The following is a 16,544-nucleotide window of genomic DNA, read 5'->3' on the forward strand; positions in this document are numbered from 1 at the left end:
TTAATTCGAAAGGAATGGAAACAGCTATATTCACATTAAGTCTGACGTAGCGCACTTTCACCCAACTGCTTCCGGTGTTTACGGTTAGTGTAAAACATACTCCAATAGTATGTCTCTGCAGACCTGGAGACCGCAGATTCAGACCCCTTGTGGAGACACTGGTTGACTGTAAAACTGCAACTCCACAGTCTGGACCGTTCAGACCCCTTCTTATGGATTTTCAACAGGGCAAAGTCGAAATAAAACACCAAGAATCTGATTGTTTGTGAAGTTTGGATTACTTTTAAACTTTTAAAAAATCTTTTGGACTAAATAAATAATTAACCGCTTTTAAATGTTCTATTGCATGGAGTTATAATGACAAAACAGTCTTAAAATAGCCTACAATGAATTGAATGGATTTCAAATGTTTTATTGCACAGGCTTTCACAAATAGCCTTTATATTATGGCAGTGTTCTTTCTTTCCTCACCTGCCTTTCCAGCCTCCAGCAGAACTCGTCCACTTCACTGAAAACAGACAAAATGATAAAAAGTACTGGAATAGAAGAACCATCAATTTACATTGACTGATGCCTGAAGTGCGTATACTTTCACAAGAAACCTTACCATGAGAAAAAAGAAAATCCCACAGTCGTTCCCACATTTCTGGCAAGGCAAGCCCTAAAATGAATAAAAATAAAAGTGGACATTACAGGAAATAGTCAATTTTTTTCCCACACAAATCATGCATTTATGATCATCTCCTGTCCCCTCTGTCCAGAGACCAGGATCAATTTGCTGATCAATTTGCTGAGCAATTTGTCTAGAGAAAAAATACAAACGTCAATAAAGACAACATGTCAGAGTCAGAGTCAGAGAAAATTTATTGCCATGTCAACCAGTGACAAGGAATTTGTCTTGGTTTGCTCTCTAATACATATATAACACGACACGACCACCACATGAAAAAACACATGCAGGGGACACACATGTTGTAGCATAAAGTTGCACTTACAGTACGTGAGTCTACACATAGGCTACTTAGTTTTATTTTTGTTGAATTTAATGCACACGGTAGTTTTAGTTTCATTAAAAACAAAATGCCAAGAGAGCTTCTAGCAGAAAAATGATAAGCTTGGTTAGCATTTGACGTGCATAAAGGCTAATTGTAAACGTATTATAAGTCAAATGTTCGTTACGCTGCAGACGCATTTTCAACAAAAACTTTTATGACATGAAACGAACGATGTGATTAACGTTCAATACCTTTTTTTCTGGGGTCTGCACGTTCATGTTCCGAGTAGGTAACCTTAGCATAACACAAACCAGGGAGCACTGTAGCAGAAAACCAAGGGGTCTTAATGTGAGGGTCCAAACGTGCGGGTCTGAATCTGCGGTCTCCGGGTCTGCAGACACATGCTACTCGTAAAACATAAGGTTTGTGTGGACACACGGGATCGAATTTCCCAATGATTCTAATCACTTTTGGATGGAAACATGGCTACTGGCACGAATGGTATGGAACGTATCAAGAAAATCACAAATGGCATAGACAATAAAAAACGTAATGGGAATTTTCATAGACTCAAAGAAAGCATTTGATACAATAAATCATGACATTCTATTCAATGGATTAGAAAGGTATGGCATCAAATGGGCTTGGATTTGATTGGGTGAGGAGCTACTACAACAGGCAGCAATTTGTAAAAGTTGGAGATCATACCTACATCTGCGTACTTGCCCAAAACATGTGGCATACCACAAGGATCTGTTTTAGATCCTAAACTGATTATAACGTATATAAACAACATATGTAAAGTATCATGTATAATGAAATGAAATAGTACATGATAATTATGCAAAGGGAACTAACCTAAAAGGTTCCAGTGGCCCATTGTTTTCTGTGATTTTACTGAAGCATAAAGTGGAAGATTGGAAATTAGATTATAAAGACAATGTAACCTACTAGACTTGAAGAGGAACTATGTAAGTCCAATAGAGCAGTGGATAACGATATATATCATGTATGATGTTACGATGTGCATATTTGTGTAGTTTAATCTGTCATAAAGAAAAGATTATGGGTTACTGGCATTTGTGTTGCGTTTGTTGAGGACAATTTAATTAAACACCGATAAGTGATTTATTTGTCATTTTGTTTTGTTTTATGGAGGAGTATATTCCCGGAATGGAAGGACAATTAACATATTTTCATTTACAACTCATATTTGAACTCCAACAGATCATCTAGTTTTTTTTCTCAAAAGTTAATCAGCACGTTTCTCTTTTTAGGGAAAAGATTAAGGAGAAAGCCCAACGTAAATGTACCGAAGTTAGCAAATAGCTAATTTTCACCCGCTGTTCTTTGGCAGTTTACACAGAAAATATTACTACTTACATTTATACCTGGTCATTTTGTATTGTTTTAAAAGAAGTGTGAGTAAATTGTGTTCATGTGAGAGACAATGAAGTGAGGTGTATATTGGCTGTGGCCTGACAGTGTTTCTTAAGACCAGTAGAACAAACTGTCCGCCCTAGCCTCGGCTCTTCCTCTGCGGGGATCGGCCCTGAGCTGCAAACACCCTGCAGGTCAAAGAGGGATGGGAATCACAAAATTCTTGTTTGAACTGGTTGGGTTGAGAACCGCCTTGTCTGCACTTCCCCAGAACTTAAGATAAAAATCTGAAACCATCAAGAGTTCAGTTATTTCATGTCAGACTGTGCTGCAGGTGACCCTCTCTATTGTAGTGAGCATCAATGGACACGATCTACACCAACGATGTTAATGATGCAAAGCCTGAAAAGTCCATCATTTCAACCAATCCTACAGGTAAGAGCTGTCAGACGGACAGAGCAGAGAATCAATGTCTGTTATTATGTGTGACTGTTTTTACTGACTGGTCTTTTCTTGGTTCAGGTCCCTCCAGCTCTGAGAGGAGATGTCATGGAGCTGTCGTCGTCCCTCTGAGTCTGCTGGGTGTTTTCCTGCTGGCTGGACTCATCGGCCTCGGTCTTCACTGTGAGTCTGCTTCGTTCAGGACTTAAAGATCAAGTTGAAGTCATGATTAAAGGATCATTATCCTGCAATGGCTTCAAGACCCAAGTGCACTGCAACCAAAAACAAACATGAAAAGACACAAATCCACTCCAAATTCATAAAAGACCCTCTTCAATTTGACAACAAAATGCAATGCAACTTCTGACAACACACTGGAGGTGTCACCAGCTGATATTAAGTGACTATGGGTCGGACTCGAACTTGATCAGGTGCAACATGGATCAAATTAAGGAAATATATGGTGCTGTTCCTGTTTCTGTTAGCATGATGTAAATGCAGGTGTGTGACTTGATTTATTTCAGATCATGATTCAACTACAGAGTTCTCCTCTGTCAAAGCCAACCTGAGTGAGCGTCTCCAGATCAGTAAAAACAATTCTTTGTCCCTGACTGAAGAGAGAGACCAGCTGAACTCCACCCTCATTGAAGTCAGCGATGAGCGGGACGAGCTTCAGAGCTTGAGTGAGTCTTCGCACGTTTGTCTTACTAAGATTGTTTCGTTTATAAATGAAACATTTTTACGTCAAAGAAATTCAAAGATTGCGACACCATTCATTCGCAGCTTTAAATTTATATTTTTAAAAAGTCCATATGATAGGACACTAGGGTGCTGGCTTTTCTAAGGGTGACAGGTAGATCAAAGACAGAGCCAGCTCAAGGCAAAGCGCATAAGCAAACTAAGCACCTGCTTAGGGCACCATGGCCCCCAGGAGCAATTAACTTTCTGTGTAACTTCTGTCGATCCATTGAGAAATCCTGTGTATTTACCAAAACCCTTAATTGTTGTGGTTGCACTTTAAGTTGTTGTTTCACATTGGTGTTGCAGTTTGTTTAAAACCATAAAGAAATTATGAAATGTTACAGCAAATGGATTTGCTATTGGTTTATTTTGTTAGTTTTAGTAGGCCCATATGACATCTAGTACTAGGCCTATAACACTAACACTAAGTGTAAATCAACCCCAGGCTGCACTTTTGGCTGAATTTGATATAATTTCCAATTGAAAACCATAGATGGCTAAAAAAATTCCAGCCTAGGATGATGATCCGTAACATATTAGAAAATTTTAAATTAGTTTGTAGTACGAAGGTGTGTAAATGATCAATAATCAGTATTACTGGGCCGGCCCTGATCACAGATGAACACGGCTGTCGGATATTTAGAAAAAAAGAAAGAAAAGGAAAACAGTAGCCGCCGTCCGTTTCTCCAGAACACACAGATGTCCAGTCCGCCCCTGGTAAAGCTACACTTGCGCTTCAGCATTTTGTGAACAGAGGCAACGCTGCTCCGATGTCTGCTCCCCCTGTATGGGCGCGTTGCAGAGCCGCACATACAGAGGCAGCCTCTCGGGAATTACGTCGCAAAAAAATACCGAGTATTCTGTGCAAAGCGCCAGTCAAGTATGTTAAATGGTCCCATGAAAAACATTGAAAACCGGACACCCCGGACAGGACAAAAAGTGGACATGTCCAGGTAAAAGCGAACCAGATGATATTAAAAAGTTACCATGGGTTAGACTGAAACCTGGGCAGCTGCCAAAATAAGGAAGTATGTGGTCCTGTGTCTTTGCATGATATGAATGCAGGTGTTTTAAGAGTATTGATTTATTTCAGATCATGGTTTAGCTGCAGAGCTCTCCTCTGTCAAGGCCAACCTGAGTGAGTGTCTCCAGACGTCTTTGTCCCTGACTGAGGAGAGAGACCAGCTGAACTCCACCCTCGCCAAAGAGCAGGAGGAGGTTCAACGTTTGTCTGAACACAGTGAGTCTGCATGCTTTATTTTATTCCTATAGATCGATTTGTGTGTACATCAAACATTTTCAGTCAAATGAATTAAAGTATTACGGTACCATTCATTCTTATTTTTAAATTTATGAAAGTCCATTTGATGGGACACTAGTAAAAACTGTCACTAGAGAAATTTAGCCTCCTCACAGACGACATGTGATGTGATGTAGCTGCACATCAACTGTGATACTGCAGGTTGGTTACATTGTAGGCAACTGTGTGAAGAAAAAAATAAGGTCTTAAACAATCAAGCATGGCGACTTCAGAAAACATCAATTTGACAAAATATATATGAATTAAAAAGTGACTATGGGTCAGACTCAAACCTGAGCAGCTGCAACATGGGGCAAAACAAGGAAATATATGGCGCTGTTCCTGTTTCTGCATGTTTGCATGATGTCAATGCAGGTCTTTTATGAGTATTGATTTATTTCAGATCGTGGTTTAGCCGCAGTGCTCTCTTCTGTCAAAGCCAACCTGCGGTACTGTCTCCAGAGGTCTTCGTCCCTGACTCGAGAGAGAAACCAGCTGAAGTCCAACCTCATTGCAGTCACCAATGATCGGAACAAGTTTCGGAATTTGTACTACCGCAGTGAGTCTTTGCATGTTTGTTTTATTTCAATTGATTTGTGTATAAATTAAACATTTTGAAGTCAAAGAAATTCAAAGATTAAGATACCATTCATTCTCAAGTTTAAATGTATGTTCTTAAAATGTCCATATGGGATGCTCTTAAAACTGTCACTCCGTTGCTGCGGTAACCTATAGCATGAAATAAATAAGTTAACCTCTTCACAGGCGACAGGTAAAGGTAAATGTGCTTTATTTATACAGCCCTTTACAACAAACCTTTCGGTGTACCAAGTGCTTTATAGTGGGTAATAAATGAGAAGAATAAATAAAAACAATTAAAAACAATTAAAAAAACAGTGAAGGCAATAAAATGCAGCAAAATCAAATAAGTTAAAATAAGATAAGTGTCATCACGCTACTGGGTATTAAAAGCCATCCTAAATAAATTTAATAGACAAGGGCGATTATCAAGAAGTTCAAGTTCAAGAAGTTTATTTGTCACTCAGATGTACAAGTACATACATTGTGAAAAGCTTGAGTTGGGTGAATGCTCCACAATATGCATAATAAATAAAAAAGAGACAATAAATGAATTACAATACTAAAACCAAAAAGGTTTAAAAGGATTAAAGGTAAGTTAATGTTAATTATACAACAGTAGTGATGACAGTTTGTGAGATAAAAGCGATAAAAACAGGACAATACACAGAAAAGGTAACAGAGGTAGATGGCCAGCCACACACAACGGCGCCATCTTGCCTCTTGTCTTGACATGGGATGTGATGTTTAAAAACACATGTGTGACACAGCAGCCAGGGTTGGGTGTATTGTAGGCACCAGTTTGAAGACAAAAAGAAGTTCCTATGTGATCAGTAGACAATCTGATAATGTCATCTTTCAATTGGAAAACCTTTTTTTTTTTTAAACAAAAACCTATTTTTACACAACCAGTTGGTAGGTCATTCTGACTCTCGTGTGTCCTGCAGAGAAAACATGTCCCTCTGGATGGAGAATGTACAGTGGTTCCTGTTACCACCTCTCCAGTTACCGTCGTCAATGGGACAGTGCCAGACAGGACTGCAGAAGCAGAGGAGCAGATCTGGTCGTCGTAGACAAAGAGCAGGTAATGTGTGTGTGTGTGATAAATTTTCATCTTCTTCCCATTTTCATCGATATGTTCAAATAACTAATGTGGTCTCTTCATATTTCCCAGACATTTCTTTCTAGTTGGACCACAGATGCTTTTTGGATTGGTTTGACTGACCAATCGTATGAGGGCGTCTGGACATGGGTCGATGGAACTCCACTGACTCTGGCGTAAGGCTTCACTTTGGTTTGATTTTGTTTTTAATGGTCGGGACAAGAAAAGCATTTGATTTACCGTAAAAACCTGCCAGGACAAAAGCTCTTATATCTGCATTTCCTTGCGTCTTGGTCATTCCAACAAACTGTAGCAGTTTTTCAGGTGTGTTAGAAGTCCTTTAAGCACACACACGGATCGGTTCTTACTGAGTAAGGCTTGAGTGTCCCACCTGAGGTCTCTATTAATCCATCGGATCAACTTTGATTCTGCCTTTGCGTCCATCCAGCTCTGTCCACACTCTCCATGGTGAAACGATTACCACGGACAAAAACCTCATTTAAATACTGCGGTTACTCTTAGTAGATCAGCTGTTTTGCGGGCACAAACCAGGAGCACACAATTTAGCGCCCTTATCTGGGATCTTATCAGGCCCTTAGAGTCTGAGACTTTGGCTCCTTGTGTGGTTGAGTTTGACACCCCTGTTCGGTCAGCTTGCTCGATTTAGTAGTTACACTTGTAGTTCATGTTGGCTGTCAAGACCAAGGTGGGAAGCTGCAGACTGGGGTGGTCCGTGCGGGCGCATGACGTCCGTCCGACTTCCCATTTCTCCGACCATACATTCCTATATTTTTGCATCCATTAGTCCAACCTACCATTTCTGCGACTTAAGTAACCCTAACCATAACCGTCTAGAAAAAGTCGGATTAATGGGTAGTCGGAGAAATGGGCGGTCAGTCTTTTGGGCGGTCGGACTGACATGTTCTCCCTGGTCCGTGCTCCAACGCCAGCGCTGTGCAGTGACAGCCCCCCCACAGTTTGAGAACCGCTGATTTACAAGATAAACATGATGCTCTTGTTCCCTTCTAGGTACTGGCATGGTGGTGGGCCTAATAATGATGGTAACGAGGACTGTGCTCACATCTTAAGTTCCTCGTTTTCGAGGAAGAGAAACTGGAATGATGGAAAATGTAATTGGAACTTGAGGTGGATCTGTGAAAGGAAGCCTTACTAGTGTTTGCTATATTATGTACAGCTTCAGTAAAAACTGTTCTTGTATGTTTGTTTAATGCTTTGGTCTGTGTGTGTTTGACTCTGCTGAAGATTGGGTCTATGTAAACAGCTTCTCAACATTAAAATGCACCAGAAGGTGATGCTAAACATGACTCGACTCAATCCATTTCTTCACTCTTTCCAACTGACGGCTCAAATCGGCTCAAACAAGTCTTCTCATTAGTTACATTTTATTAGTACAGGTTAAGGCAGCACCGCGCACAAAAAACTTAAGAACCCAGAGCCCACTCTAATATTAAAGGTGATTCCGAATAAGTAGTTCTTCCTCATTTCATAGGGCAGGGTGCTACATTACAATTGTTACACCCCAGAACTTCGTTGGCCCGGAGGGGCATAACAATGGACCCAACCAATGACCCCAACACAAACACAAAAGCACTAAATTAACTAAAATAGATTTAATCCACAACATAAAGGTACAAACAAGATAAACATAAGCTAACACAAACAAAAGCCATGATGGGAGTCAGTTTTTTTTCTTGTTTCTTTATTTAAAGCAGAAGTAAGCGGAATGTTTGTGTTAATTTAAGTCTTAAATAGTTCTATCTTCCGACGGCAATCACTTACATAGAGTGTTTGGTCTGAAACACGGGTCTGTCAGTCACTCTGCTCTGCTGTAAGCCGAGGAGAAAACTTTCCTTGTATCCTACAACCTTTATCCAATGAGGAGAGAGAATGGCATAAAGGGGCGGTCCTCTCTGTGTGTGCAGCCAAGGGATGCGCGTGAATGTGGTGACGTAGGGATGAGGGTGGGGACTGCTCACTCCATCGGCTGACAAGAAGCCGAAACAACCGGATCGCTTACTTCTGCTTTAACAACTTGTTACTTTTACTCCCTACATTTAAACACACAGAGTATCCGTACTTTCTATTCCTTACGACTCCAAACAGGTTAGTTACTTTTTCAACCTCCAGTGAAGACCAGGGGTGAGATGCGGACCGAGGCTGCACGCATTCATATTCACATATGTTTGTTTTCATTCTGGTCCAAACCCTTAACCTAACCATAACCCTCTAGAGTAACTTGGATTAATGGGTAGTCGGAGAAATGGGCAATCGGACTTTTGGGCGGTCGGATTGACGTATGCTCCCCCTCCTCAGCGGGAGCGGAGCTGTCATATGTACAGGTCAGTGGGCACTGTTGTCTGTGTGTTTTTAAAATCAGCGGGTTTAATTCTGGTGTCGAAAGTTGACTGTTTCAGTGACAACACTCTGGCCAATCAGTGGAAGGCAGTCAGCTGACGTCACATTTTAGTATTGCTTTGACTCGCTTGGATGAGGGCCGAGGTGTTACCAAAATAGTACCAGGTACCAGGCACTAGGGGCTAATGGAAACGCAAAAAAAAGCGAGCTTGATGGAATACCCTGCTGGTCACTGCCGGGTGACCTTTTACTATTTTCAGGAACTATAAGGTCTGCGTTTCCACTGAAGCCTATGCAAATCATTACTAAAGTAAATTTAGTCTGCTACTCTTAAAGAGGAACTATGTAAATCTGGTGGTAAGTTTCCGTGACCCCCTTGACCATTCCAGGCAAATACACACATATCCCCAATCCCTCATTACACAAACATACATAAACATAAATAAAGAGTGCGCTCTATTTTTCTTGCTGGCCAGAAAATTATTTTTTTGTTTGTTAGTTTTGAAAGGACCATTTAAGGACAATTTAATTAAAGACTGATCCGTCAGTTTTTTTTCCATTTTGTTTGTTTTATGGAGGGAGTACTCCCTGAACTGAAGGCTCCCTGAACTGACAATTAACGTGTTTTCATTTACAACTCATACTTTATATAAAACGGTGAATATTTTCATAAATCTGTTTCATTTGAACACCACTGTTGCACATTTTAAATATTACTATCTACACTGAGACCTGGTCATTTTGTATTGTTTTAAAGGAAGTGTGAGTAAATTGTGTTTATGTGAGAGACAGTGCGGTGAGGTGAATTTCGTCCCCAGAAATGTATGAATAAATCCTGGGTTGATACTAAACAGCTATCTGGACTCTGAGTGATTCTAATTCTGTGGCCCGACACTGTTTCTCAAGACCGGTAGAACAAAATGACCGACCGAGCCTCTGCTCTTCCTCTGCGGTGATCGGCCCTGCAGGTCAAAGAGGGACGGCTGGGGCCAGGAATCACGTCGTACCAGTAATTTATTTACGGTATATCTATGGTGGAAAACAATAGAACGAATCCATGTAAAACACAAAACAGTGGGCTTGCAGCTGAAATTAAATATACCACCAGGTGAAATGCTGCGAGTACATCTGAGATGTTCAGTACGCAGCTGCTAAAACTTTTCACGGTCAATACCAGAGAAAATGAACTTCACGAATTCACAAATTTCCTGTTTAAACTGGTTGATTTGACCTGTTACTTCCTCAGAACTGAAGATAAATAACTGAAACCATCAAGAGTTCAGTTATTTCATGTCAGACTGTGCTGCAGGTGACCCTCTGTATTGTAGTGAGCATCAATGGCCACAATCTACACCAACGATGTTAATCATGCAAACCCTGAAAAATTCAACATTTCAGACAATTCTACAGGTAAGAGCTGTCAGTCAACAGAGCAGAGAATAAATGTCTGTTATTATGTGTGACTGTTTTTATTAACTGGTCTTTTCTTGGTTCAGGTCCCACCAGCTCTGAGAGGAGATGTCATGGAGCTGTCGTCCTCTCTCTGAGTCTGCTGAGTGTTTTCCTGCTGGCTGGACTCATCGGCCTTGGTGTTCACTGTGAGTCTGCTTTGGTGATTAAAGGATCATTATCCGACAGTGGCTCCAAGACCTCAGTGCACTGCAACTTAAAAAAAAAAAAAGACACAAATCCACTACAAATTCAGAAAAGACTGGACTGAAACCAGCACGGCTGCAACATGGGGCAAATTAAGGAAATATGTGATGCTGTCCCTGTTTCGGTTTCCATGATATAAATGCAGGTGTTTTACTTGATTTATTTCAGATCATGACTCAGCTGCAGAGTTCTCCTCTGTCAAAGCCAACCTGAGTGAGCGTCTCCAGATCAGTGATGATAAGTCTTTGTCCCTGACTGAAGAGAGAGACCAGCTGAAGTCCACCGTCATTGAAGTCACCAAAGAGCGGGATGAGCTGCAGAGTTTGAGTGAGTCATTACATGTTTGTCTTACTTAGATTGGGTATAAATGAAACATTTTTATGTCAAAGAAATTCAAAGATTAAGATACCATTCATTCACAACTTCAAATTAATATTTTTAAAAAGACCATAGATGGGACACCGTAAACAGTCACTCCATTGCTGCATTATAGCAGTAAATAAATAAATGTAACCTCTTCACCTTAGGGGACATGGGGGAGAAAAAAATTGATGGGTGAAACAAAAAAAAGATGTTGAAGTTTCTTGAGATCCCGCAAACTTTCTCAAGATCCCCTGAGAAACTTTACATCACAGACTGTCTGTCTTTCTGTCTGTGATCACAAACATCTGCCTGTGATGTAGCAGATAAAAAAATAACAGATCTATGGACATTACTCACTCTAACGATGCTTTTAGTGCAGTTAAAGACGTGTTTACAGTTCATACGCGACAGTAGCTGTCTATGATGTGAGATGGAGCTCAGCTCTGGTGGGTCCGGCGGGCCGGCCGGGTCTGATGCCTGATGCTCGGCTACAGTGACTCACTTTCTCCCTGTGATGACGGCGGAGTTTGACCCTCTGGCTCCAGTCAGAGAAAGTTTACAGAAACGCGTTATTTGGATAAACTGACATATTGTGGAACCACCGGAACCAGTGGGTAAAACTCTGCCGTCGTCACGGAGAGAAAGTCAGGCTTCAGGCATCTGCATTTTGAGCAAAATTTTGTAAAAAATGTTGTTTTTGAGATAAAATACTGATATTATCCAAACATCCTCTACCACGACTCCAATTTTTTTTAATGAACATTAAAAATGTACTTAGCAAGAATTTGCAAGTATATGTTTACAATTGTTTACTGTCAACATTTTGATGCACTTTTCGATAAATCTAAAATCTCTGTCGATCGGTTGTGTAGGACAGTCTGAAGATGCTCTCTAGCAAGTTTGGTGTCAATTGAGCAAAAATTGTGGGAAGAGATAGGTTTAATAAGGTTTACAGTTTTTGAAAAAAAGAGAGTCATGGACTTCATAATTTGTACTGAGTTTAAGTGGACAGAAGTTTCTAAAGTATTGGGGCTACATTCTGGTGGAAGTAGCAAAACCGTAGCATGTACGGTTGTTTTGGTAGGAATTTTCAAAGTTTTTAAATTTACACGCTTATTGTGCCACTTATTGCAAAGTTTTGTGATTCTTTGCACATTGGAAGTATGATGTCCTTGGAAAAAGAAGAAGAAATAAAAAGAAGAACATGCAGGATAACCAAAACATGCAATGCAAATTCAGACAGCACATTGGAAGTGTCACGGTGATATTAAAAAGTTACCATGGGTTAGACTGAAACCTGGGCGGCTGCAAAAATAAGGAAATATGTGGTCCTGTCCCTGTTTCTGTTTGCATTATATAATTATAGGTGTTTTGTGTATCTTGATTTATTTCAGATCATGACTTAGCTGCAGAGTTCTCCTCTGTCAAAGCCAACCTGAGTGAGCGTCTCCAGATCAGTGATAACAAGTCTTTGTCCCTGACTGAAGAGAGAGACCAGCTGAACTCCACCCTCATTGAAGTCACCAAAGAGCGGGATGAGCTTCAACGTTTGTACGAGCGCAGTGAGTCTTTGCATGTTTGTCTTATTAGATTGATTTGTGTATGAATGAAACATTTTGAAGTGAAAGAAGTTCGTAGATTAAGATACCATTCATTCTCAAGTTAAAATGTATGTTTTTAAAAAGTTCATATGATGGGATACTAGTAAAACGGTCACTGCATTGCTGCAATACAGCAGTAAAAAAATTAAGCCCCTTCACAGTCGACATGTGATGTGTGATAAAGTGTGACATTGCAGCCAGGGTTGGTTATAATGTAGGCAGTGTCAAGAGAAAAAAATAAGTTTCTATGTGATCAGTAGATGATCTGATAATGTCACATTTGAACTGTAAAATCTTAAAGCCCCACAACAAGCTGTTAGGTGATTCTGATCCTCTTGTGTCCTGCAGAGAAGACATGTCCCTCAGGATGGACAATGTTCAGTTGTACCTGTTACCTCCTCTCCACTGAGTCTGGTTCCTGGGACAAAGGCAGAGAGGACTGCAGAGGCAGAGGAGCAGATCTGGTTGTAATAGACAGTCCTGAAGAGCAGGTAATATGTGTGATTCATTTTCATCTTATTTCCTGTGTCATTCATATATTCAGATAACTGTATAACGTGGTCTCTTCATATTTACCAGACATTTCTCACTGGATTAACCCCAGATGCAGTTTGGATTGGTTTGACCGACAAAGAGGAGGAGGGCGTCTGGAAATGGGTCGATGGAACTCCAGTGACTCTGGAGTAAGACTTCTATTTTTTTTTTTTTTTTTTACTGCATATTAACTCATTGAGTGCCGCGCTCCTTTCCAAAGTTTTAGTCATGTGTACCGGCAATTTAGACCATTTTTGACTTTTTATGTAGAGCCATAGTGTATTCTATATTATTGCCACCAACACATACTGTAGCTCAATTGAAAGGTTTAACTTTATGCTTCAAATGACCACAAACCGTTTGTTTCTACGTGCCTCCGTTCCTGAGAAAAGTCAAGCTAAACATGGCTGGGTTTCACCAAAATCCCTCCTTTTTTTCTAGAAAAGGAGATACAGCGTCTTTTCTGAAAGGTGCTCTGTTTGTGCCTGTCGCTCTTCTGACACTCGCATTTCTGGATCAAAGGGCTCGTATAAGATAAATATACACAATAATTGTTGTTCTATTCACAAAACCACCATCGGGGGCGGGGGGGGGCGCCACTAAACAACAATAACACAGACGCACCGTGCCGTGTCACAGCCTCTCGCCGCGGAACGTGAGGCTCTGCCGGCCACAGCGGCTCGCGAACACCGGTCCCGCCGGTGGTCGCGGTCCTTCTGTGGTACGGGTCGGTGGTGCCGGTCTGCTTTGACCCAGAGACCATCACATTTTACCGCGGGAGGACTTTGGGGAGGACACGGTGTTGCTCCAGATGAAGACCGGGCGGGACAGGCGGCTGAGAGCTTCCTGTTTCTGCTCCGAGCAGCTGGAGCAGCTGGAGCAGCAGCGCAGGTGAGAGCGGAGCAGCTGCTGCATCCACATGCAGAACTCCGTTTGCAGAAGCCGAGTTATGATAAAAACTTCCAGATCATGAGCTGTCATGTGACTTTGATCGTCATCTATTTCAGTTCTCCTCGTCGTAGAGTCCCCAAATTTACATATAATGTGTATTAAAGTGTCTATTTTCATAATTAAAAAAAAAGCAAAAAACGAAAAATTTCGTTTTTGGCACTCAACGCATGGGAACAAAAAACGAGAAATTACGTGGTTGGCACTCAATGAGTTAAATCCAACAATGTCTTTTCATGAGAATAGTCATAAGGCAGCTCCCTAAGCACCTTGATGCTTTCACACAGGACAATGCAAGTTGTTGCAGTCTGCACATACTGTACTTTTACAGCAGGTGGTGTTAGAAACATCCACTGCTGTAAGGTCCTTGTTATTCACCACTGAAGCAGAAAGAACTTACAGTAGAAAAATCAGGTTAGAATGTATTGAGAACAACAAAGTCTAAGAGGACCTGGAGACTGAGCTATGACTCCTCTGGGAAACCAAAAGTTAATATTCACTTATTGCCAAACTCAGGTGACATGCATCTTAAGTTTTAGGGCTTGAACATAAGGATGTAAGGGAGGTTTTAAGGAGTAAAAGATGTAAGGACCCTTTTTGAGACCTGACCATTTATTATTCCAGAAAGTAAATGGTCTTTTTGAGGTTCCACGGCATGCACAAAACTCATGAAACTTTGCAAACACATCAGACCTGGTAAGAATTTACATATTCTAGAGGTGACCCGTGCTTTTATTATTCGCCACAGAAATTGCTCTCACTCCAACACATATTGTCCAAAAACACACACATGGTCAAAGAGCCCATTCATCGCCGCAGCTATTAGCGTGTTGGGCGATCTTGACATTCTCAGATCGTCCCAAACGCCCTCCCAGAAGATCTATCGCCGGGGGGGGGGTTGCCAATCGTCCTTTCAATCGGATCGGATCGCCAATCGGCACAACCCTAGCAGCTATACTACTTGGTTAGGTTTGGGGAAATCTCATGGTTTGGGTTAAAATAGTTCACCACATGAACCACAGAGTTTGAGTGCTCCAATGTGATTCAACAAAGTCATCCAGAGGAGCCTGAAACATTTACAAGACAAACATGATGTTCTTCTTACCCTGCTAGGTACTGGGGTGCAAACCAGCCTGATGATGTAGGTGGAGAGGACTGTGCCCATATCAGGGGTGACGAGAAGCGAGACTGGAATGATCTGCCATGTGGTGCGTCCTTGAGGTGGATCTGTGAAAAGATGGCTGCCTAGTGTTTGCTAGGATTATCTAAAGCTTTAGTAAAAACTGCTCTTTTTTGTTTGTTAAAAATGTGGGTCTGTCTCTTTGTTTTACTCTGCTGAAGTTTGGATCTATGTAAACAGCTTCTCAACATTAAAAAGCATCGAGAGGTGATGTGAAAAACGATTCAACCCAGTGTGTTTCTTCAGTTGTCAGACTTTTCACTGCACAGCTTCTACAATGAAATAAAGGTTTATCCATTTCAAATGGTAAAAATATCAGTTCATAATAAAACATGTTACACTGGCGAACAAGACACCTGCGATTACACTGCCAATAAACAGGATAAGACGATTACTGTTACTGTTACTGTTACCTAACCCTAAAGTCCGTGCATCAAGCAGTGACATGCAGGTTCCACTCTCCAGGGAACTTTTTTTCCTCAGATGCCTGTGCATTTGAAATCAGTCCATCAGTCAATCTTAGTCATGTGACTAACAAGTAATATGAACGGAACGGAAATTAGAAGGAGCTTTGAGCTTTCAGCAGTGCAGCTCCTTCATATGAGGAAGTCTGACTGATAGTCAACAGAATAACCCATCTGGTTTTGACAATGATATTTTAAGAATGAAGGTGCTGTGAACTTGCAGTGAAACACTCACACAGCATGCACCAAACAAGCACTACTGTACATCCTCTCGAACATCGAAGGACATGGTTACTGTGTGATTTTGGTCAGTGTCTAATGTTTCACGTGTCTTTGCAGAAAAAAACATGTCCTGCAGGATGGAGGTTGTCAGTTGTGTCTGTTACCTCCTCTCCACTCACTCTGCCTCCTGGGCTGAAGGTAGACAGAGCCAGAAGAGCACATCTTATGATTATAGACGGTCCTGAAGAGCAGGTAGCTGCAGGGCTGTGTCTAAATACTGCAGCTTCTACCTGTCAGTGGCATTAGCTGTTTTGAACAAATTAAATATGCAATTGAGCTCTCAGCAAAATCTCAATGTAGGAAGGAATACATGGGCTCCATAAAATGCATTGCCTCTTTATAAAAGAAAAGTTATTTAATTTATGTAACTGTACACCTTATCTATACAGCAATGGTTGTCAAGACGTTTGCATTCTTTTTACCTGAATATACTGTATGCATCCTGGAAAACCTGGGAAATGCTTGATAAACCTTCCCGTCTGAATTGTAAAATGTCCCGAGTGTCCCTGGCTGCAGCCTGCAGGGTAGGACGAGGGTCAGTGTCCAACGTTAAATAATGTGACAGTGGTGGTCCCGTCACTATGCCTCCAATTGATCATGTG

The 16,544-nt window shown here is 41.1% G+C and overlaps 1 protein-coding gene across 1 annotated transcript; it reads left to right on the plus strand.

The window, feature by feature from the left end:
- The first annotated feature begins 2,737 nt into the window (after window positions 1-2,737).
- Window positions 2,738-15,396, plus strand: LOC146965416 (uncharacterized). The gene is made up of 8 exons (XM_085765315.1): window positions 2,738-2,810; window positions 2,898-2,999; window positions 3,341-3,499; window positions 10,739-10,897; window positions 12,328-12,495; window positions 12,883-13,025; window positions 13,114-13,217; window positions 15,130-15,396. The coding sequence occupies exons 1-8, from the start codon at window positions 2,738-2,740 to the stop codon at window positions 15,263-15,265; spliced, it is 1,044 nt and encodes a 347-aa protein (XP_085621441.1). The 3' UTR covers window positions 15,266-15,396.
- The last annotated feature ends 1,148 nt before the right edge of the window (window positions 15,397-16,544 follow it).

Source organism: Trachurus japonicus, chromosome 21 (assembly GCF_045865225.1).
Source record: "Trachurus japonicus isolate A0001 chromosome 21, Traja_1.0".
Lineage (NCBI taxonomy): Eukaryota > Metazoa > Chordata > Actinopteri > Carangiformes > Carangidae > Trachurus > Trachurus japonicus.